This window comes from Acinonyx jubatus, chromosome B1 (genome assembly GCF_027475565.1).
Source record: "Acinonyx jubatus isolate Ajub_Pintada_27869175 chromosome B1, VMU_Ajub_asm_v1.0, whole genome shotgun sequence".
NCBI classification, from domain to species: Eukaryota; Metazoa; Chordata; class Mammalia; order Carnivora; family Felidae; genus Acinonyx; species Acinonyx jubatus.
In genome coordinates, this window is record NC_069382.1 from 131,761,480 (window position 1) to 131,784,896 (window position 23,417).

General features: G+C 36.3%; 1 protein-coding gene across 13 annotated transcripts in view; it reads left to right on the forward strand.

Moving 5' to 3' along the window:
* Window positions 1-23,417, forward strand: part of MAPK10 (mitogen-activated protein kinase 10) — a 310,137-nt gene that overhangs the window by 203,592 nt on the left and 83,128 nt on the right. For all 13 annotated transcript variants that reach the window (XM_015067345.3, XM_053216135.1, XM_053216133.1 and 10 more), the window contains one exon: window positions 21,098-21,227. In XM_015067345.3, the coding sequence (XP_014922831.1) occupies window positions 21,098-21,227 (130 nt within the window). The remainder of the gene's footprint in view (window positions 1-21,097; window positions 21,228-23,417) is intronic.

The window sequence follows — 23,417 nt, forward strand, 5'->3', positions numbered from 1 at the left end:
CAGAGCCCTGCGTAGGGCTCTAACTCACAAACCGTGAGATCATGACCTGAGCAGAAACCAAGAGTCAGACGCTTAACCAATTGAGTCACTAGGGGTCCCCACAGTTATTTCTTATAAAGGGGATGAGATTTGGAAATGCGTCAAATATACCTATATTCCCATGTCTGGAGGATTTTACACAAATTTATGTCTAATGGCTACTGAGTCATTAACATGTTAGGACTAGAAGTGTACTTAGCATTGTTAAACTTTCCTGCAATCAGGGAATTCACCACTTACTTATTTTACTTAAATGGGGTTGGAGTGGGGAGACACTTCTTTTTTTGTTTTTAATGTTTTATTTATTTTTGAGAGAGAGAGTGTGTGAGCAGGGGAAGGGCAGGGAGAGGGAGGGAGACAGAGGATTTGAAGCGGGCTCTGTGCTGACAGCAGATAGCCAGAGGGGGGGCTGAACTCATGAACCTCAAGATCATGACCTGAGCTGAAGTTGGACACTCAACCAACTGAGCCACCCAGGAGCTCCAGGGAGTCACTTTTTAATACAGAGCATACTGAGACAGAAATAAGCCTTGTTCAGACAGTGTTTTTCCAAAACACTGTTTTGTCCTTCCTCTGACAATTAGAGGAGGTGAATCAGTGAAGGTATTTAGATGTGATAAGATCTGGATGATTTGATGGTTGGATGACCTGAGACATATGCTGTATCTCTTAGTATTTTGCTCAAGGGACAAATATCTCATGTTCACCATGGGACTGTAGTGTTTATAATTTTTTCTAAGATACTAGTATTATTTCTTATAAAGACTATCCATATGGTACAATGGTTTCATGATCCCTTCATGGCGATTATCTTGGTGATTAACATGGTAACCTTGGTGATTAACAATGCTGATATTGACTTGTGTATTTCAACGTTTCTTTAGAACATGGGACAACATCTTATAGAATCTGGGTCACAAATATGCCATGTGATTTTGGGTAAGTTGTTTTTCTTAGGCCTAATTTCCTTATGTCTAAATAAAATGAGGGTATTGGTTCAATGACTAAAAATCTTGCTAGCTAGTTTCAAGCTAAAAATTCAGTAGACCATTTGCTATTTACAGAAATGCACAATATGCTTTTTCTTCCCTTTTGAAAATTGCTGCTGACAAGCACAGTGCTTTTAGTGCTTTGCAAAGTATTTATTTGTGCATCTGGTATAAAGCAGAGTTTGGGTGCCTAGGAAGTAATTACCAAGTTTCACATCTCCAGCAGGCAGTAGTGTGTGTGTGTGTGTGTGTGTGTGTGTGTGCGCGCTATGGCAATGGAATAGAGAAAACGGGGTGGAGACTAATGTCATTTTGTAAGCTTTGATAATTAATTGCTATTAACTGAAGTTTGAGTTAGACATTTTCAACTTAAAATTTAAAATTGGTTTGACAAAGGACTTTTTACATTCGGTGGCATGGATATTTGACTCTGGCTAAATAGATTAGTGGTCTATGAATTCATAATTACATTTGATAATATACACAATAAAGGAATGGTTATTGAATTAGAGCTAGGGATGTTTAGTTTGGAAAAAGGTTGACTTTTCAGGGAGATGGAAGAGATCTTCAAATATTTGAAGACACCTGTGAGTAAACTTACTTGGTTTGGCTCCAGAGAACATCCTAGGATTAATAGAAGTTAGATTTTGGTTCAATTTAAGAAAGAACTTTATCAGAGTCAGGGCCAATCATCAATGGTTGTCTTCCTTGTGAAGGTGTAAGTAATTGGTTACTGATAAGGTGTTTGTTTTTTTTTTTTTTTTTCAGTTTATTTATTTTGAAAGAGATAGAGCAGGGGAGGGACAGAGAGAGAGAGAGAGAGGGAGAGAGAGAGAGTCTCAAGCAGGCTTTGTGCTCTCAGCTCAGGGCTTGATCTCAGAATCATGAGATCATGACCTGAGCTGAAATCAAGAGTCGGACCCTTAACTGACTGAGCCACCCAGGTGTCCTGCCCTGGTTACTGGTAAGTTTTAAGCAAAAGCTGGCTGGATGAGTACCTCTTAGAGATGTTGCATTTTACATGGAATTTCTTCATTTGGTGAAATGTTAAATGAAATGAAATTTTAAGTTTTATTCCTATTCTAAGTTCATGTAGATTTTTGTTACCTTGGAGACATTATTTATAAATTATCAATGCTTTGCGGCACCTGGGTGGCTCAGTCAGTTGAGCATCTGACTTTGGCTCTGGTCATGATCTCACAGCTCGTGGGTTCAAGCCCTGTGTCAGGCTCTATGCTGACAGCTCAGAGCCTGGAGCCTGCTTCCAATTCTGTGTCTCCCCCGCTCTCTCTGCCCTCCCCCTGCCATCTCTCTGTCTCAAAAATAAATATTAAACAATTTTTTAAAACAGTTATCAATCTTTTAAGCAGAGAATCTGCTGCTAGAAGGTGGCCTAGGTAATCTTATTCTTAGATTTGGAATGGGATATCTCCTCAACTTATTCAGCACGTTGTCAGTAAGGACTGAATCTCAGATGGAGTCACCGTGAACATGTCTGGCCCTAGACTCCATGTCTAAACCAAAAATTCTGGCTAGGTATGCTGGATTCATACATGTTAAAACCTACAAAATGAGTTTCTTAAAGTTCATACTCTTCTTTAAACACAAAACTATAGACACATGTCTTAGTCTGTTCAGGCTGCTGTAACAAACTACCAAAGATTTGGTGGCTTATAAGGAACAAATTTATTTCTCACAGTTCCAGAGGCTGGGAAGTCTAAGATCAAGGCACCAGCGGATTCGGTGTCTGGTGAGGTCTGCTTTCTGGTTCAAAGGCTGTGCCTTCTAGCATAACCTCACATGGCAGAAAGGTAGAGGGATCTCTCTAGGACCTCTTTTATAAGGGTATTAATCCAATTTATGAGGATTCTGCCTTCATGATCTAATCATTTCCCAAAGTCTCCACCTCCACATACTGTCACTTTGGGCATGAGGATTTCAACATATGAGTTTGGGGGTTGCTATAGACATTCAGGCCACAGCAGCACATTTCTTTGAGAAATGTCAAATAGTTTGTTCTAGCTATTGGTTGACCCTATAGACTGTTTTAACTATGGGCATGTGAAATATTATATTATGGATCGGACACACATAGGTTTACTGGGCTGTAAGCTTATAATATTTGGGGAGACCTTCTTTAAGAAAAATCATAAATATAAAATTCATAATGAAAGCAAATTATTTATTTAGAATAAAAATAAATTACATGCGGGGGGTAAGGATAAATAGGTAGAGCACAAAGGGTTTTTAGGGCAGTGAAAATACTCCGTGTGATACCACAATGATGGATAACCTGTCCAAACCCATAGGATGTACAACACCAAGAATAAACCGTAATATAAACTATGGATTTGGGGAGATAATGATGTATCAGTGTAGGTTCATCAACTGTACCAAATATAAATTACCTCTTGTGGAGGATATTGATAATGGGGGAGGCTATGCATGTGTGGGGTCAGGGAGGATAAGGGACATCTTGGTACCTTCCCCTTAATTTTGCTGCAAACCTAAAACTGCCCTAAAAAAGAAAAGTCTTAATAGAAAACAAATAAATAAATCAATTCTTTGAAAAAAATTACAGCAAATCTCAAATTGAAAAAAAGCTGACAAATACCGCAGAATCATAAAATCCAGAAAAATAATATGTTTATTAATTATCTAATATAATACTCCTTTTACTATATTTTTGGCTGCATACTCTTTGGACATGTCTTCATATGACAATGATTTTATGATATTGTTACCAGTAGAGAAAATAGAAAAGTTAGTCTCCTATCCCGGTTGGTTGAAACTTATCTTTTATTATTGATAGTTTAGAAAGTATTTTTCGTCCTCACAATTCATTACTGATATTGCCATATACATACTTAAAATTGTTGTCAAATTTGGGAAAAACTCTTTCTAATTCTTTTAAGTATGGACCGTAATAGTAGAAAACACTGTTCCCAGACTACCTTCTGGCTTCAGTTATTTCAAACCTTGTTTCTCTACCGCTACCTGCATAGTTACATGCTTCCAGCATCAGGCAATATTCACACAGTGGTATAACTACTGGCCCTCCACTCTCTGGCACAAGATTGGGCACCAGGTGAGTGGGCCCAGTGGTAGCAATATTCTTGAAAATCATACCTACGCCTGGAAAAGTTGCAATGATTTAAATACATAAATGATTGCAAAATATATAATAACCCACTGAACCACAATAAATGTATTCCTAAGTTAATTTTCCCTTAGTCATATCCCAAAAGTGTTTGTAACAACTCCAGTTCTACGTGATTAAAGGGGAAGTTGGTGAAAGGAAAGCAGGAGTGTAAGGAGACCGTGGTCTTAACCCTAGAAAATCTAAATGTGAACAGCATAAGATTTGCTTTCTTGAACTTTATATAATTGGAGTTGAGCCTAAGATCAGAGATAGTAGGGGCAAATTTTTGTTGAAGTATATGACACAATTAATCAGTTTGGCTTCATAGTCTTGAAAATGCACTTTTTAAAAATATAATTTATTGTCAAATTGGCTAACATACAGTGTGTAAAGTGTGCTCTTGGTTTTGGGGGTAGATTCCCGTGGTTCATTGCTTACACACAACACCCAGTGCTCATCCCAACAAGTGCCCTCCTGAATGTCCATCACTCATTTTCCCCTCTCTCCCACTCCCCTACTCCCCCTTCAACCCTCAGTTTGTTCTCTGTATTTAAGAGTCTCTTACGTTTTGCCTTCCTCCCTCTCTGTAACTCGTTTTTTCCCCTTCCCTTCCCCCATGGTCTTCTCAAGATCCACATATGAGTGAAAACATATGATATCTGTCTTTCTCTGACTGACTTATTTCACTTAGCATAATACCCTCCAGTTCCATCCATGTTGCTGAAAATACATTTATGATCACTACCATCTATCTATATAGTTTCAAAATTCATATTATAGTCTATCTATATAGTTTCAAAATTCATATTAGCTGTGAATCTTCAACAAGATAAATGTATTTGGTTAGATGCATTTTACAATACAAGAAAATACATTCTATTTGAGTTTTCAACAAAGGGCAATATAAAACATTTACAAGAATAACTGTTATACTATTCAATATTTTAACTTAATATGCATCAGCAAGAAAATTATGGAAGAATTATCTTTAAATTTTATCTGAGTATGAAGGATTATATAAATTGCTTATTACCTCATTATGTGAGACATGTATGGATTAGAGTACTATCTTATCTTCTCACTAGAGGTAGAACAAAAGTGAGGTGAACATTGGAGTTGGGTTTAGGTTGGTATTCCATTGAGTTCATATTTGATAATCCCTTCTTATCTGGTACATTTCAATTCATTTCATTGCTCTTATCAAATATTGTTGGCTGTGTTTTCCAAGTTAGTATTTCAAAGTCTTATTTCATAATTTAAATGTGGTATTTTGAGAGTCTATGTCAGCATTCATGTAAAATGGGATTTGCATTGTCTCATAAATAACAGGATTTAAAAATATTTAGTGGCAAGTAGAACACTTTTTAACATTAACATTTTATATTTGTTACTGACCTATAGATAGGATTTATGCTGAAACAACTGACTAATTGCATTTTTGGCACAACATGCTGCCAGTAATTCGACCATAAACTCGTGAAGCCTCTTTTTTTTTCCCTCCTCATTTTCTACCTTGAAACTGCAATAAAGGTATAATTTATGATGTAGACTGGGGAAAAGTTATAGTTCCCATTTTAAAAATACAGCAACTAGTACAGATGCCAAGATAAAATCCTAAGTAAGTAGGTATTTCCCTACCTGTGCCTTTTAAAACTGATATATTAGCCTTGACATGCAGTTTGGTTTTTTAAATCCTCAAATTTAATACCACATTCTGCAGTGATAATTCTTTATGTTTATTATTTTCTCCATTTCTTCTTGACTCAAACTTCTTGTATGGCTGTTCAGTAGATAATCAAAACAACCAGATCTTGTTTGTTTGTGTTTTCAATTATTAAAATGAAGCTAAACTATCTCACCTAAAATTTTTGTTTCTAGAAGGAGCAATGCATTTGATTTGATATTAGTGCCTTATTTTCAATAATTCTTTAATCCCACAAAAACCTACAATTAGCAATCTGCCATTGTTTCTCTGTTCCTGATCACACTCATGTACTCATTTTCCTCTTTATGCAGTTTAGATGTTGTGCCTCATATTACACTGTATCCCCTGTATAAACTATCAACTCTCTTCTCTCTTCCTTTCTGGCAAAATTCAAATGCTGGTTCAATCTAACTCCTCAACCCTAAGATAGATGAATATGGCTGGAGAAACACACTCAGTTGTGTTGACTATTCATACCTAATTTCAAGACTAGCAAGATTGAGTGGGTTTTGTTACTGTTCAGGATCTCTAGTCCATTTATGTTTCTACTATTTTAGGTGACAATCTTATCCCTTCACTCTTTCCTTAAAACTCTAAATATTTTTCCCACCCCATCCTGTCACTGAGCTGATGATCTTGCTTCCTATTTCACTGAAAAACTAAAAGCCAACAAAATGAACTTTCACAAGGTGCCCCTACCACCATAGCTGCCTATATACGGGCATCTGGACTCAGTTAGCCGACTTTCCCTGCTGATGCTACACACAGTATTTGATCCTATATAAAGTAACCCATGCTTGCAATTAGATACCTCTCCATTTTATCACCTCCAGCAATTATCCTCTTTGTCATCCTCCATATTTCCTTAAAATTAGACCCATTAGCTTCTAGTATTTCCTATCTTTTTTTTGACCTAATATATTTAGTTTGTATTTTATTCCCTTATTTATTATTCCCCAATATGTTACAGTTCTTTGAGTACTGTACAAGAAGCTTAACTTGTAACTTTTTTTGTCTATCACAATAAATATTAGCAAGTTTTTGCTTAATTTTGTAAAATGTGACATGATTTATTAACATTTAAATTCAACCGTCTTCTGTGTTGTCTTTTAACTTACCCAAATAAAAATATCCAATAAGTTAAAATAGAGACATGGTAAAATATCAGTAAATTTTTGTTGAGCAAGTAAACCACACAACAGTTTTAAATGAACTTCAGTTTCAAAAATGAGTATTCAAATTAAAAAGAAACACACAGTAGAATTCCATTTCCCTATAGTGCCTAGTGAAAAGTCAAAGAGAAGTATTATTTTTACAATCCCAGGACACAGAATTTAAGTGTTCAAATGATCTCACATAATAATTCTGGTGTCCCAGAATAAGATGATTAATAAAAATACATATGTGCACGTGCATATGTATACATACAAGCACATGTAAACATACAAATACAATGCTTTCATTTTTACCAATGACACAGGAAGAACCTTTGTGACAAGAGAATTTTTATTTTTAAATGAGTCTTGTACATTCTGACCTTTCCCTAAACTTGGGCTGCATCACAAAACAGTACATAAATAACTATCTTTTCCATTTTGGTTCTTATGAATGTTGGGGGCCTCCTGTCCCTAACTGTGCACACATAAAAGCACAAAAGCAGGATGTAGTGGGAGGGCTGTTAAAACCAGCTGGTCAGGAAATCCATTTGGGGTCAGTAAACAGGTTGTTAATGACACCAACCAACAGGAAGAAGGTGGAGAGTACAAGAAGTGGGCATGAATCAATACTCGTATTTGATTGGTGTGGTACTTTTTGATAGCTGGGCAAAGGAATCCCATTGCGTAGTCTCAAATTGCTTATTTCCTATCAGTGTGTCAAATTCTCAGGGATATAGGCTATATGAGAAGAATGCTGTGTAGACCAAAACTTGTCTGAACAATCTTCATGTTTGTTTAAAACAAAGAACAACTAATACTGACAGAATTTACTGGCCATTTATCTGGTTTTACCACATGTTTATCATAGAAACTGGTTTTATAAAAAACAGTTTTGTGATTTTCCTATGCTTTTAGTTTTTAGTATTTCTTGGAAGCTAAATTTTTTTTTCTTTTATAAACACAAAGGGTAAAGCTTCAATAGGAGGGAGCTGTGCCCCCAAATCTCTCATGTGCTATTTTTTTTTTGTGAGCAAGTCATTTAACCATTCTGTACCTCAGTTTTTTTAGCTCTACTAGTTCACCAAATTTCTATAAAAATACAGCAAAGCAATGTTAATATCTGCCCAGAAAATAAATGCCAATTGTAGTTATGATGAAGTGACTTCTCTATTATCAACTCTCTCAGTTATCAAAATAAATAGTATTTAACTATTTGTTGATCAAATGTATGAATGAATGAACGGTAAATTAGAAAGTCTGTAATCTTAAGGAAATATTTTGCAAATATGTGTAATTTTTATTGATAATAGAGATAAGAAAGAAAATATAGAAAATTCTAATAATTTGCAGAAAAACTGAAGGAAAATTAAGAGATCTCACAGTGTCACAGTCATATAATATCCGTTACATTTTAATTTTTCAAATGTGTGTTTTTCTATGTATTTATAATAAAATGTTTAACCTTTTATTTTGAAATAATTTCAAAATAGTGGAAATGTTGCAAGAATAGTAAATATAGCTATAATAATATAATAACACTTATATGTGTTACTGAGGCTCAAGAGAGTTCACATATGTAGAGTGTTAGGAACTTTAGAAGCAAATGAGTGGGAGATAAGGTTCTTAGAACTAATAAATGTTGGTTGTTATTATTAAGCTTTAGTTTTGTCACCTGAACACTGGGGATAATAAGTACCTATCTTACAATATTATTGCATACATAAAATTTAGATGCCCAAAGTTTTTCCAGCCTAAGTTAATGACATCTTTTGCTACATAAATAATAAAACTTCTTACTGGAAGAAACCCAATCCCAAATTCTAGGATTAGTTGAATAACACTACAATAAAATAAAAATGGACTTTGCATAGTGGGTTTTCTTTCTGTTTGTTTGTTTGCTTGTTTGTTTGTTTGTTTTTGTGACCCAGAGTCAATAATTACATCAAGTCTTTCCATTTGGGGTTTCCCTAGATTTCATTTCAATAGCTATCAATGTGAGCATGATTCTAGTTGATCTCTGCTGAAGCAAATCTGGCAAAGTATTTGATTTTCCAAAAACATTTACTGGTAGGAAAAGGTACAGTAAAAATATTGTTTATACAAAGTGCAATAAAATTTTGGTAAAAAGACAACAGCTTATTTGTTAATCTCCCATTTTTCACACTGGGGTTTTTGTGCTTCAGGGTGGGGGCTAGCCAGGGAGGGGTGTGGGTACAATAGTCAGGAATACTCAGAGCTCCATGATAAACATGGCGGGTCATCCTGGAACTGAAATTTCATGTGAAGACTGATGTGTTGATGGGGAAATGAAATTTTACATTAAAATAAACATGGATATATATGGGATTAAAATATAGATTTTACATGAATTTTAAAGATGATGTATATGACTTCAAAAATATTTAATAGCTATTCAACTCATGTTTGTAGAAATTTGAGACCTATAAATTCACTCTGCTCTACCACTGGGAGTACTTCAATCGTCAGTTTACTTGTTTAACAAATACTTATTTAGTGTTAAATATAAGCAAGACACCATACCATACTCTTAGTGCAAAGGTGAAAAACACTCTTATTACAGCATTATTTACAATCACCAAGACCTAGAAATAACCTGTCTTTTTACAGATGAATGAATAAATAAAATGTGGATATATATACACAATGGAATATTATTCAACAATAAAAAAGTTCTGCCATTTGTGACAACATGGATAGACCTTGAGGACATTACACTAAGTGAAAAAAGTCAGACAGAGAAAGATAAATAATATATGATCACACTTATATATGAAATCTAAAGAGAAGAAACATGGATATAGAAACATATTGGGGTTTGCCAGAGATGGGGTGAAGAGGGGGGTGGGTAAAGGTGGTTAAAAGATATAGATTTCCAGTTCTAAGATACATAAATTTTGGGGACGCAATGCACAGCATGGTGACTTTGGTCAACAATACTGTATTGTGTATTTGAATGTTCTTAAGAGAAAAGATCTTAAAAGCTCTCATCACAAGAAAAAAAAGTTGTAACTATATGAGGTGATGGGTGTTAACTAAGATTGTGGTAATCATTTTGCAATATATATATTTATCAAATAATTGTATTGTTCATTTTAAACTGATATCATGTTATATGTCAATTATATCTCAATAAAACTGGGAGAAAATGGTGACCAAGATTCATGTGCTCCTGCCCTCATGCTCGAAATCAAGCAGTGGGACAGGTTTGCTGTTGTTAAACTAACATAATTTTCATAACAACGTATGAGATTCTATTATTTTATTAAGGCTGTGCTACTCAAAATATTTTCTTGATAAGTGCTAAAAATAAGCAGGATTCTCAGACATAAAATAATGTGGGCAGGGATAGCCCAATTTAAATATATTAAGACTCTGTGAGAATGGTCAGGTATAGGTTTAGAGAAGCAAGAATCAGTGCAAGGAGATCACTTAAGAGGCAGTCTCTATAGTACAATGTGACACATGGTAATGGAAATGGAGTTTGAGTTAAGTGGATCAGTTTGAAAATCTACATTGGAGGTAAATACAAAGACTTATTCATGAACTGGATATGGGGAGGAGATGAGAAGAGAAAAATTCAGATGACTTGTACATTTGAACAAATGGGTGTTTAAGGGAAAGATTGGAGGGGGACAATTTATGGTTAAGAGAGAAAACAAAAGCTTGTTCAGTTTTGGGCGTACTAATTTTCAGATATTTCTGAGACATCCAATTAGAGGTGTTCAGTAGACAGTTATATGTGTGAATCAGGAGCCTTCATAAAGACATCATAGCTGGAGATAATATTTTGGCATCCTGTGTAACAGAGCCACTTAAAAAATATGGTGCTTAGTTTATTTAAAATTTTGCGCTTTAGCATATATAATGTCCTTTTATTAACATATTTAAAGCTTTGGAAATAAACATTTAACAGTAGCAAATATAATTTCATACATAAAGCATATAGGGAATACAGAGCCAAATCCTTCAGGATTTTGGCCATTAAGGAGCACAACTCTGAGGATAGAAAATGATGCAATAAAAGGCGATATGTAATAAGTCTCCTATAATGATGCTACAAACAAACTGCTGTAGCTAGAACTCCGTTTCATAAATATCAGCCCAAATATCAGACTAGGAGAAGTGAATAAAGAAAAGTATAAAGAAGTCCAGGGGCATAAACAATAGCCAATATAAATTCTACATGGATGTGTTGGTAGGTGTTGGGGGCCATTCATAGTGAGCAGCGCTACTCCAGTTGTCAGGCTAGTGGAGAGCAGTCATGATTATAACCAGAAATACTGTGCTGGGGTAGGCTTGGAAGAAGAGAGAGTGGGCCCATAGGTTGGGCAATGTTTATTTCTATCATATGTCCTATGTGCAGGAACCATTTATGATTCCTGTGAGTCCCCTAACGGGTCTGATCAATTTTTCAGGTGGCAATCGATAGTCCCAACTTCTGAGCCAAAGGAACATCTTACTGTCTCTAGTTTGTTAGTTTTAAACATAGCACATTCTTATCACAGGCTAATTTGAGAGTCAACTGTTCCAGAGTTTGAGTTGCTTGCACAAAAAAAGATGATGCATTCAATTAGCTTCCACTCCTTGGCTAAGTCTGACATCATCCAAGTTTTAAAACTTACCTAGGTTACTATGCAGATTTTTAAGGCAAATCTTGTTATAATAAAACTACCAGGTATAAACCATACTTCAAATTTTATTGCCAGGAAATGACTAAAAATGGGAATGTAGCGGTAATTCTGGAAGAGCAGTTCCTTGCTTCTGCCTCTTGCATCTTGTAGGGAGTGACATGCAAAAGCCTCTTCAACCAGGACCCCAGTGGTCATGAGCGACAGGGACCTTATCATTTATGTCTAAGTTGGGAAAATTTTGATAGTGAAAGGACACATTCAAATACATTGATGGATGTAAAAATAGTGCCCTTAAAATTTGTTTTAAATTAACTAATTCTTAAGAAATAAACTAAAAATACAAATAAGATTTAAAAATTGATTTGTATTGATTACCTACATATCAAAAATATAACATGAGAAGAATAATTATTCTGGATATACACTGATGTATTTTAATCAACCAAAACTTCCTAGCCCTGTCTATAGTACAGTTTCATTGATATTTTCTGAAGAAGATATTTTTCTTAATGTGATTGTATTATTTTTAACCTTTTGTTAAATTTCTGGAAATCTTCAAAATTGTATGTTGTGGTTACTAAATTTGAAATCTTGGCACCTTCAATATAGATCACAATATTTTTACCTGTAAAATACGCCCAGAAGGTCTTAGGTACCTGGTAAGAACAAATTCTACTAAGTTGAAAATATTATCAATTCTATTTTATTTTTGTATTGTAATATAGGAGTGTTTCAGCCCAAGTTTTTTCATGAAAGTTCTGTTTCCCCCTTTCGTTTAGAGTTCCTTTGCTAATAAATAATTGTGTAAGATGGAACTTGTCAAATAGGTTGCCCCTACTTATGGTCTTTTTAATGGTTTGTCACATTTAGATGCTGAAAAATTATAGGCACTTATAATCAAAATATCCCCAAATTAGGAACACCTTCAAATCCTATGTATCATATGAATGCTTCCTAAAATTATGAACTCTATCAAAAGATTATTATTTTTTTTACAAACTAAGATATTCTAAATCATATTTGTGGATTTTCAAAATTAAATGTTGTCCTCTCTTTGAGAACTCATTTTCTGGATTTGATTTCTTAGTTCCCTTCTTGTTTCAGTTCCTTCCAGTGCATTTCAGTGTGCTTTTATTTGCAATTTTTGTTTAGAGCTATTCTGCTATCCCCTAAGAATTTCAAAAGCTGAAATATTGGGATGCCCCATTTACTAAATACCATGATTAAAGATTTCCAAATGATTTGAGGGCAAAAAAAAAAGCATCCAAAATTTAAGACTTATTTACATAGTTGTTCATCAACCAGAATGATGAAGGCTTCCAGGAAAATGCTGATTGACTTGCTGAAACAACTTGATTTTTTTTATTCAACATCAGTTTTGTCTCCAAAATTTTGTAATAAAGTGATTCTCACCAAGTATGTATGAAAATAGTTACAAATTTTGGTGCCTATATATTCTGTTTTTTATTAATATGTAATTGACATATAAGTGTAAGGTATATGTAAGTTATATTTTGACTTGTAGAATATTGCAAATTATTTGGACCCAATATTAATTACATTTGTATCACAACCAATTCAAATCCATTTCTACTCCATAGATTTTTTTAATCTGGTCATTTGTTTTTAGTATGACAATATTCTCCAAAATAATTTGTATTTGTGTTATTGAAAAAAATAACTGATAGGTCTTCAATGTCATTTTTAACTAAAATATAAGTTTTCATCCTATTGTCAGGGGTTTCATTTTGAATTTCCAAGCTTTGAGTCATTGGATAGAAAATCAAACTATTATTAAAGATACTTATTTTATATTTGAAGCATTTGGTAACATGATATAAAAGTTTAAATGCTTACAAAATTATTTTTTTGCTAATAGAACACATTAACAGCTTTGCTTAACTTTTTGTACATCCCACCACCCCCGCCCCGCCCCGTCCCGCAAATCAAACCAAACCAAACACCTTGGAACTGAAAATGAAAGGATTAATTTAGAAAAGGAACCATTTGACCTAAGTGAAAAGTCATGTTTCAAGAGTAATCTGTAAAAGCATCTTTTGCAGGTGCATGTGTTAAATCACTGTGTTTGGGCACAGTCTTCTTGAAATAGTTACTGACTTTGAAATAGATACTGATGTTCCTTTAGGAGGATTATTTTCTGGTTTTCATTTGGTTGTACCTGAGAAAACACAAGAAGTCTAATTCAGTGTATAGTATTTTAATTAAATATGTGGTCTCATTTTTTTTTATTTTTGTCAAAAGTGTTTATTGAAAAGTTAAGGTTTACTAAATACTAAATACGTAATTATACCTTTATGCTACACAAATGGCAAAGTCAGCATACCAAGGATATTCTGACGATTCTCTATGTGCTCTCCCTATGCTTTATAGCAGGTTGACCAGCCTCTGGACCATCACATATTTCATATCAAGCCAAACTCTAAATTTCCAAGTTTCCAGCTTACCCTATTAAATGGCAGGCTCGCAGCTTTGTGGATTTTGTAGGTTCAAACATGGGTTTGAACATACATGGGTGGTTCATTCACTCAATGGTCATGAAGGGCATCAGGGTGGGCATGAGAAAATATCAGAAAGATAAAATGAGAAAAAGAGAGGCAGTGCCTGCCTGTGCCTTACAACCCCATCTCTCTGAGATGAAGCAGTTCTTCTCTGGGGGCCTTCAGTTTCTTCTCCAATGCCATCATCCCATCTCGATTTCCAAGAAATGGAAATCAGGCAGCCATCTAGGACAGCCATCTTCTTTAGGTTCATCTAATTTTTGGTGGTGGTGAGTTTGTTTAGTTGGTCCCATATTCTTCATCAAGGTAGTGGGTCTTTGTGAAATGTCCCTTGTTCACCGAAGGGCTGCAAAGCACTGTTTCAGTTTATAGTGTTTAGACTAGTGGCTACTTTTGATGCTGTCTTTGAGGCAGGGGCTTCTGAGCCCCTTGCTGGCCCCTACTTGCTGCAATGCATTCTCAGTGGAAGCCTCAGCTGGGAGTTCTGAAGATGGAGTGAGCCTTACCAGCTGTCCTGAATTGGGATGAGGTGGCCAGGCTTTTATAATCCCAGGCTCATCAGTTATTGAGTGAAGGCTGCCCATGAAGAAAGCATAGACTTTGGTGAAGCAGATCTTTTTGGCTGAAATTCTACCCAAAGTGGGTTAAGAGCTGAGGGACCATCTGCGAGCAGCACTCCCAGCAGCTAGGATAATAAAAGGGGAATCTTAGCAATGCAGCACAGCACCTATCCTTCCCTTTGATGCACTAATGAAGTTCTATCCTTGGCTTGCCCCCACCCCCACCTGATGTGCTGAGAACCAATTTGCAGAAAATCAAAAGTTAAAAGTGTCTAGGGCCCAAAAGAGTTGTAATTTATCCCTGAAAGCTGCATATGCCTAATTCTGGATTTTCCATTATGTAATATCATTAACATTTTCATTACTTAAGTCACTGTTAGTTAAAATTCTATTGCTTGCAATCAAAAGCTTCCCTGACAAAATATAAGGAAACTGCTACAGCCAAGCAATTCAAATGACAAAATCAGGTAATCAAAAAAATCAACCGTTGACTCTTGATGGGATGATTAGGGAAGGCTTGTACTGAGGAGATAATATTTGGGCTGAAACCTGAATCACAAGATGGAATTGGGTAAGTGAGGATGTGAGAAGAGCATTCCTGGCAGGAGGAGGAATGATTGTGAAAGCCTGAGGCAGGGTTTGGCAGCTTCCCCAACGTGGTTCTCCAGGGTGGAATCAGTGTCTCAATAGCATCTCTATGGACTGGAATTTGGGGTACCAAAGTGGGATATTTGGGGGCACTGGGAAGAAAGTTTTTAGTAGCTTTCAACTAAAGTCCAGTCCTTTGGAAAGGTCAGATGAGAATGTGGGAAAGTGAGAAAAGAGTGATGAAGGGGACACTTTCTCCCAGGATGGAATTTGGGCTGCTGGGCTATCGCTTAAGATTTTTAAGATGCGGCAATGATAAGGTTTTTAAAGCTGTGTTGTTGTTGTTGCTGTTGTTGTTATTTTTAAGACATAATATTCTCATAAGGCCTAGAGATGTTTTTTCACCCATAAACATTTATTTATTTTATTTTTTATTTTTTTTCAACGTTTATTTATTTTTGAGACAGAGAGAGACAGAGCATGAACAGTGGAGGGGCAGAGAGAGAGGGAGACACAGAATCTGAAACAGGCTGCAGGCTCTGAGTGGTCAGCACAGAGCCCAACACGGGGCTCGAACTCATGGGCCGTGAGACCATGACCTGAGCCGAAGTCGGACGCTTAACCAACCAAGCCACCCAGGCGCCCCTCACCCATAAACATTTATATGATCAAGAACATTTTAAATGTGAAAGGGAAAGGGAATAAGAAAGATTATTGAATCAATGGTTATTATTTAGGAAAAAGAATATATGTGCAAGAGGTTTCCAGAAGAAAAAAAAGCCTTGATAAATACATAGAGAATAACGGTTGCCTACAGAGAGGTGTGTGTGCACATGTGTATGTCTCTGTGTGTATGGTTATATAAATACATTCAAGGAAGTAAACTTAACTCTATAGCATCATCATAAAACTGGATTAAATGACAGGAGTATAATAACAAAAGGCTACGTCTTTCTTTTATAAACAAACCTGGTTTAAGTGGAGGTGAGTTAGTACCGTGTGTCAAGAAATTCTGGTAAGTTTTTAGCAAAATTGTTGGAAAGTTGCTGGAAGTTGCTGGAAAATCTTCACAAAGATTTATCTCTTATCTGCATGAAGATAAAAGAAAGAAAATACTGAAAGAGAAAAAGTAAGGTGCTATAGACCAAGACTCTTTAAAAAAAAAAAAAGATGACTAAACAGTAATGGAAAACTTTTAGACATTAAGTTGTGATTATACAGCACCAGTGATGCCAATTTTGCAGATGTATTTGCTAAACTGCTGCCAGTAATCACTGAGGAATTATAGAAGATGGGAAAGACTTGAGTGTCATCTGGGCTTCATGGCAGGAGACAGAAACATTTAAAGTAGGCAAAGATTTAATACGGTAAATTGGGTGCTTGCAAAATCATTGGAAGGCCTGGAGAAGTGAGCTCTAGTCTGGGTTTCTTGGAATGACTCCCAGACACCGGAGAGCTGAATCACAAGGGGAACTCTTACCTCTGAGAGTGTCCTAGAACCACTGAGCTTCCAGAATACATGGTTGTAACTGAGATTTAGGAATCAGAGAGCTGAAACTGTGTACTTAATACTGCTGTTGTCACTACCCCATGATGCTGGTGACAGGGGCCTGCAACCTGGAGGCCACTGTTGCCTTTGCTTCAACCCCTTCTCTCACCCAGAAATCTGGGGAATGAGTCACTGCTACAGAAGAAAATTTCATATCTCCATGAGGCCTTGCTTGCCAACCCAGAAATGTGAGAGGATGACCACCATCCCTTTCGCCTCACAAATCTCTCCTAGCTGTATCTGTGTGGCAGGACCTTACTGGAGTCCAGACCACTAACTGCAGAGTATCTGGGAATTGTACATTTAACTTCCAAGTCCCTTCTGTACAAGAAGACATGATGCAAGGTGGCGAATGGAAATTCAGTGAGCCCAAAGCACAGTATTCAATATAACTGTAAACAGGCAAGCACTCCAATTTCTTTAATGGAAAGAAAGAGATTATGAGACATCTGCTGAGCTTGACATTAGTCTTAGTATTGGTTACAAAAGACACCCTGTGAGCTATTAAGAAAGGATGTAGCAATCCCTGGGAATAAAGGGTTCGTTCAAAGCAAATCATACTGAATAACCTATTAAAATGGAAAGTAATAGAACTACATAGCTATAATGTATCTAGATTTTAAGAAGGCTTTTGCCCTTAACTTTTATATCACCAGACAAACTTATGAAATGTGGCCAAGATAGTGGTATAGGTGAATGGATGTGTAATTAGTAGAAAGATTAAAAACTGATGATTAGTAGATACATGTCAGGTTGTAGCACATGCCATAGGAATTAATATTTTATCCTGCCCTGACTTACACAATGACTCCAACAAGAACGATTTTAAAAATGGTAATAGTCATTATTTATTTAGTGCTTACTCTAGGTGAGGCACTATAGCTGCATTATTATCTCATTTACTCATTATAATTATCTTGTCAGGTTGTTATCTCCATTTCAAATGTGAGGAAACTAATGCTGGAAAGTGTAAGTGGCTTGCCCATAGCTCCACATCTAGTAAGCAACAGTGCTGAGATTCATACCTAAAGTAACTTTAAGGAAGAGGTACCACAGGGAGGGAGAAAACAACAACATTTCCGGCAGAAACTGGCCAGAACCTGCCAAGAGCCCCAGAGGATGGCATTTTCTCAGCCATTCCCTGTGAAGTTGGAGGCTGGCCCACTGTCCTGCAGGATCTGGTCAGTATCTCAGGGACTCAGACTCACACTGACCAGCCTTCACTAAAGGCTTATATAAAAAACCAGAGGCCGATGTACTAAACTATGAGAAATGCAATAGTAAAACTGCATTGGCCAGTCAAGCTGACCAAATATAGGCAATATTCTGTATGCAAAGATCCAAAGGAGAGCATGATGAGCAGAATGTTGACTGCAAGAAGATAGAGTCAGTATAAAGTGATGCTGATCTGAGTGCTAACTGTCCATAGTCTCTGACAATCAATACAGTTGTAAACGTCTGCCTGGCTGATTGGATGCCTGGAACTACCTGGAAAGACACTTTCCTATTTGACCAGACAATGCCAGAATTTGCCTCCTGATTTTTCTTTCTAGGAATGCATGACTGATTGCTGTTCTTTTTTAAGATAATTTAATGACTTCAGCTAAGTTGTTTTGGACTAAAATGTATTCTTTCTCTTTAAGGTGATTGTTTTGATCAGTTTCCTGCTGATACAATTTCTTAACTTCAGAAAACAAGTTTTCTTCCTCTGAATTCACTTTTGTTCTTGTGTACTGCTTAGAAGATGTAGACCCATTTGACTCTTTCCTTTACCTGTGCTGCTCTCGGTAGGCTAATGAGAACAAACACAAGAACAGAAGTATCAGTGCTAACATGAAGAGGTGAAAAGCAGCACAGGTTTTTAAAAAGACAACATTTTTAATTAACATGCTCACTGTGAGTCAATAGTGTGTGACATAGTTATCAAAGAAGCCAAGGGAGACTTAGTTATATTAACTGTGTCAACAGAATGAATGAGCTAGTAAATGAATGAAGGAATTGATAGCCCTACCGTAATCTTCGCTGACACTCCATGCCTGGATTAGCAATGTTTATTTAGTTCAGGATCCACATTTTCAGATATCAACACACTGTATTATATTCAGAGGAAACTGGCCAGATGGTGATAGGACCTGAAGTGACATTCTGACAAATGGTGGTAGGACACTGGTGATAGTTAACTTGAGAAAGAAAAAACTTAGGGGAAAAATAAGAAAAACTTATAGCTATAGGTCAAAGATCATGCCCAGTCCTTTAATGGATTTCAAATATTATGGACCTACCATAATAGAAAAGAGAATACTGTATTTTATTTTGAGAGTTACCCCAGCATTCAGAGCTGAGAGTGCTCAATATGAACCACAGAGATAAAACTATGCTTATTAGAATGGTGACATTTTCAACTCTCAAAGCTGCCTTGATATTAAAGGGGTCCATGTTTCTGGAGATGCTCAAGCAGAGATTGCTCAAACTTAAAAAAAAATCTTTTTAATGTTTATTTTTGAGAGAGTGAGAGAGACAGAGTGTGAGCAGGGGAGGGGCAGAGAGAGAGAGGGGAGACACAGAATCTGAAGCAGGACCCAGGCTCTGAGCTGTCAGCACAGAGCCTGATGCGGGGCACGAACCCATGCACTGTGAGATCATGACCTGAGCTGAAGTCGGATGCTTAATCAACTTAACCACCCAGGTGCCTTGAGACTGGTCAAACTTTTGATGGAGACATTTTGGAGAAGAATAATATTAAATGGAATAATTAAATGGAGTCAGGGACCAGATGACTTCTAAGATCTTGTCGAACCTTATCCCACTAATCTATCATTATCTTACAATACTAACCCCTTTCTTTATCTTTTTTTGGGAGGGTCAGAGAGAGAGAGGGGGACAGAGGATCTGAAGTGGCCTCTGTGCTGACGGCAGAGAGCCCAATGCAGGACTTGAACCCACAAACTGTGAAATCATGACCTGAGCGAAAGTCAGATGCTTAACCAGCTGAGACACCCAGGCACTCCACCCCCTTTCTTTATCTTTTAGTTTAGTGGCATGAATACTGAATGGTTAATACCACTTCCAATTCAACAGATCAATGGTAGGGGACACTGATTGCTGCATTCCTTTCTGGCAACTAAGACAAAATCCAGCACAATCTGAAGCTGCAGGGATGGGGGTAAAACAAAAATGAACAAACAAAAAACCATTTTGTGAGTGAGTCATTAGGTAAATACCAAGAAGATATTCACTTCCTTATTTGATCTCCAGACCCATATATTCTTTACTATGAGAGAAAAAGCACTAAAAATTGATTGCCTTCAAAGCATAGTAGATTTTCATTCTCAAATAGTTTGAAAGCTTCAAATGCTAGTAGCATCCATTTCTGTCTTCATATTGAAATGCAGTTATTTATGCTCTAAAAACCCTCATACTGGATTCCTTATTTTCAGCTTTGTTATTGTTAATGGGTACACTTGAGCACCAACCAACCTGTGCATTCATGGCAATGAATGTCATACCTTAAAAACTGGAAAGAATAATGTTCTCTTAAAATAACCAAATAACAGTGGAGTTTTATAGCTAGAGAAAACCTAAATATCACATGTTATTAGATGAGAAATTCAAGCCAAGAGAGATGAAATGACTTGCCACATTCACATGGCTGGTGGGAGAGTGGAGCACTTTTGTTTTGTCTCCCAATCAAGGAGGCAATTTTATGCTGGGTTTCTTTCTGGGGCGAGTGGGCAAGATACTGTCCTTTTTTTCTTTTCTTAGTAAGTAGAATGGTTTGATACTAGTCACTTCTAGATCTTTACTTTTTTTTATTAAAAAAATTTTTTTTATGTTTATTTATATTTTTGAGGGAGAGAGAGACAGAGCGTGAGTGGGGAAGGGACAAAAAGAGAGGGAGACACAAAATCAAAGCAGGCTCTGGGCTGTCGGCACAGAGCCCGACGGTGGGCTCAAACTCCTGAACCTCAAGATCATGACCTGATCCGAAGTTGGACACTCAACCGACTGAGCCACCCAAGCACCCCACTCCTAGGTCTTTATTTACAGCCTGATTGGCATGTGACCTGAAGAGAAGATATCTGAGTGGGATTCCAGGACAGTGTTTTCTTTATCCATATCTTTTACCCATATCTGTAGACAGAAATTTTTCCTGGGCTTCTTTGTTCCTAATTATGGATTGCTCTTGGGTTTCTGCAGTGCTGCGTATGATGCCGTTCTTGACAGAAATGTGGCCATTAAGAAGCTCAGCAGACCCTTTCAGAACCAAACGCATGCCAAGAGAGCTTACCGGGAGCTAGTCCTCATGAAGTGTGTGAACCATAAAAACGTGAGTTGTTATTTTTAAACCTCTGGCAGTGGGAGATTGTGAGATCGGAGAAAGAAAATCCGTGTGCCAACTTGAGCAGGAAAGGCTTTCTTTACTTTGTAATGTCTGCCTGTTAAGATTGTTTATCCAGTCCATATGCTACATTTTATTTCATTGTCCTCATGATAACTTTCTGCTTAAAAACCATCTAAAAACCATATGGTGTGAGAGGATGAATTTGATAGATATTTTCCTGCTATGAAATTAACCATATTTGGGTATCTTGCTCCAAATTAACCAGAGAGCTCCATACTTTTCCGAAAACAATAAAAAACAAACAAATACAAAACCCTAAAATATCCTATAGAACAATATACTATATTTCTTTATTATTAACAGGTGAAGATTTTTATCTCTTTTTGTTTTTGACTATAGTCTGTCAGTGGCCTTCAAATGTTTACTGTACCCACTGTGCTTCAGCATCTTGTTTTTTTGTAGAGTTGGGCAAATGCACAGGAACGTATCTGCAAAGCACTTCAGAACAGGATTATCAAGAGCATTTCTCATGGGAACTCAGTAGGGTGTATACCATTATATCACATTCTTCACTTCAGAGTATACAAGCTTCTTCATTTGCAGATAAATGCCTCTAGAATTCTTTCTATGCTCCCATTACTTTTAGTAAGGATACAGGGGAGATAATTCATTATTTTAATAATGACTATTATTAATAAATAATTTATAAGTACAGTGCATATAATTTATTACATATAAATGTATAATGAAAATAATTGCAAATTATAATAAAACTATAAAAATAGCTATAAGTCTGCATAGTTTTTCTTAAGTATGAAAATCACACAGAATATATGAAATTATCAGTGCAGTTTTATCAACAAGTGGATTTGTCATAAGGCCAACCATCTATCACTGGCACTAAGAAGAAGCAAATGTATAAGAGTTTAGTTGCAAGATGTTTGAAATACAAATATGTGGATTGTTTCTCTGATGACAGTGTTTCTCTTTTCTTCTATTACTCTATTCCAATGACTTGTAGTTCAGTCATTTGACATGTTTGTTAAATAAAATGTGCCCCATGTATAAACCTAGATGCTAAGATTACATCAGTAGAGATAACAGAAACTAATCCCTGACCATGTGGAGCTCATGTTGTACTGATGAGAGAAAAAGATGGTCTAAAAAATAGATAGGTAAATGTATAGAATGTCAGATGGTGATAAGCACTAGTAAGTAAAACAAAGCAAAAGGAAAATTATTCTGGTCAGTGCTGGTGGGTGGGCTTACTTTTTAAAATAGATTGAGCAGGAAAGATCTCACTAAAAAGGCAAATTTATGAAGTACGTACCCATCTCTAATTTTGCCATGCAAGAAACACAAGACTTCTAGAAGGTAACTATAAATGATGGAAAGGATGATTCATAAGAAAAGTCATTCTACTAAACCAATTTATTCTTTCAGTATGTTAAATGAAGGCAGGAACAAGACTAACAACATGGCCAATGCAATCTATTTTCATCATAGCAGAGAGGATGAGAAATACCATGGGCAATGGAAAATGGATAGATATAATCAATGAAGCAGCAGTATGGGAGATTTTGATAGTGTTTTCATATATGTATATTTCCCTCATCTTCCTTTCAGCTCCTATAATGCAATAAACACATTGTGGAGAAATTTCCACTTACTTGGTGCATTTGAGGGAATCATCCTCCCTGTTCTTGACTGAAATGTAGAAGTTCATGTTTATGATACCTAAAAAGAAGTTCCCAATTGAAAGGATTATCTGTAAATGGTTTTCTACCTGCTATCCCCCTTGTATGTGTGTATTTCCATGTGCATGTGTATATGTCTATGGAAATAAATATCTGGAACTTGTTCACTTATGAAAGGAAGTTCACTTATGACCAAATGTAAATTCCACATTAGTACTTTTTTAAAAATGTTTATTTTATAGAGAGTGAGAGAGGGCATGAGCAGGGAAGGGGCAGAAAGAGGAAGACAGAGAATCCCAAGCAGGCTTTGCACTGACAGTGCGGAGCCTAACATGGGGCTCAAACTCATGAACCATGAGATCATGACCTGAGCCGAAACCAAGAGTTGGACACTTAACCGACTGAGCCACCCAGGTGCCCCTCCACACGAGTGCTTGTAATATTAAGTAAAAGCAGTCAGAATGCAGAACTCTGTAAA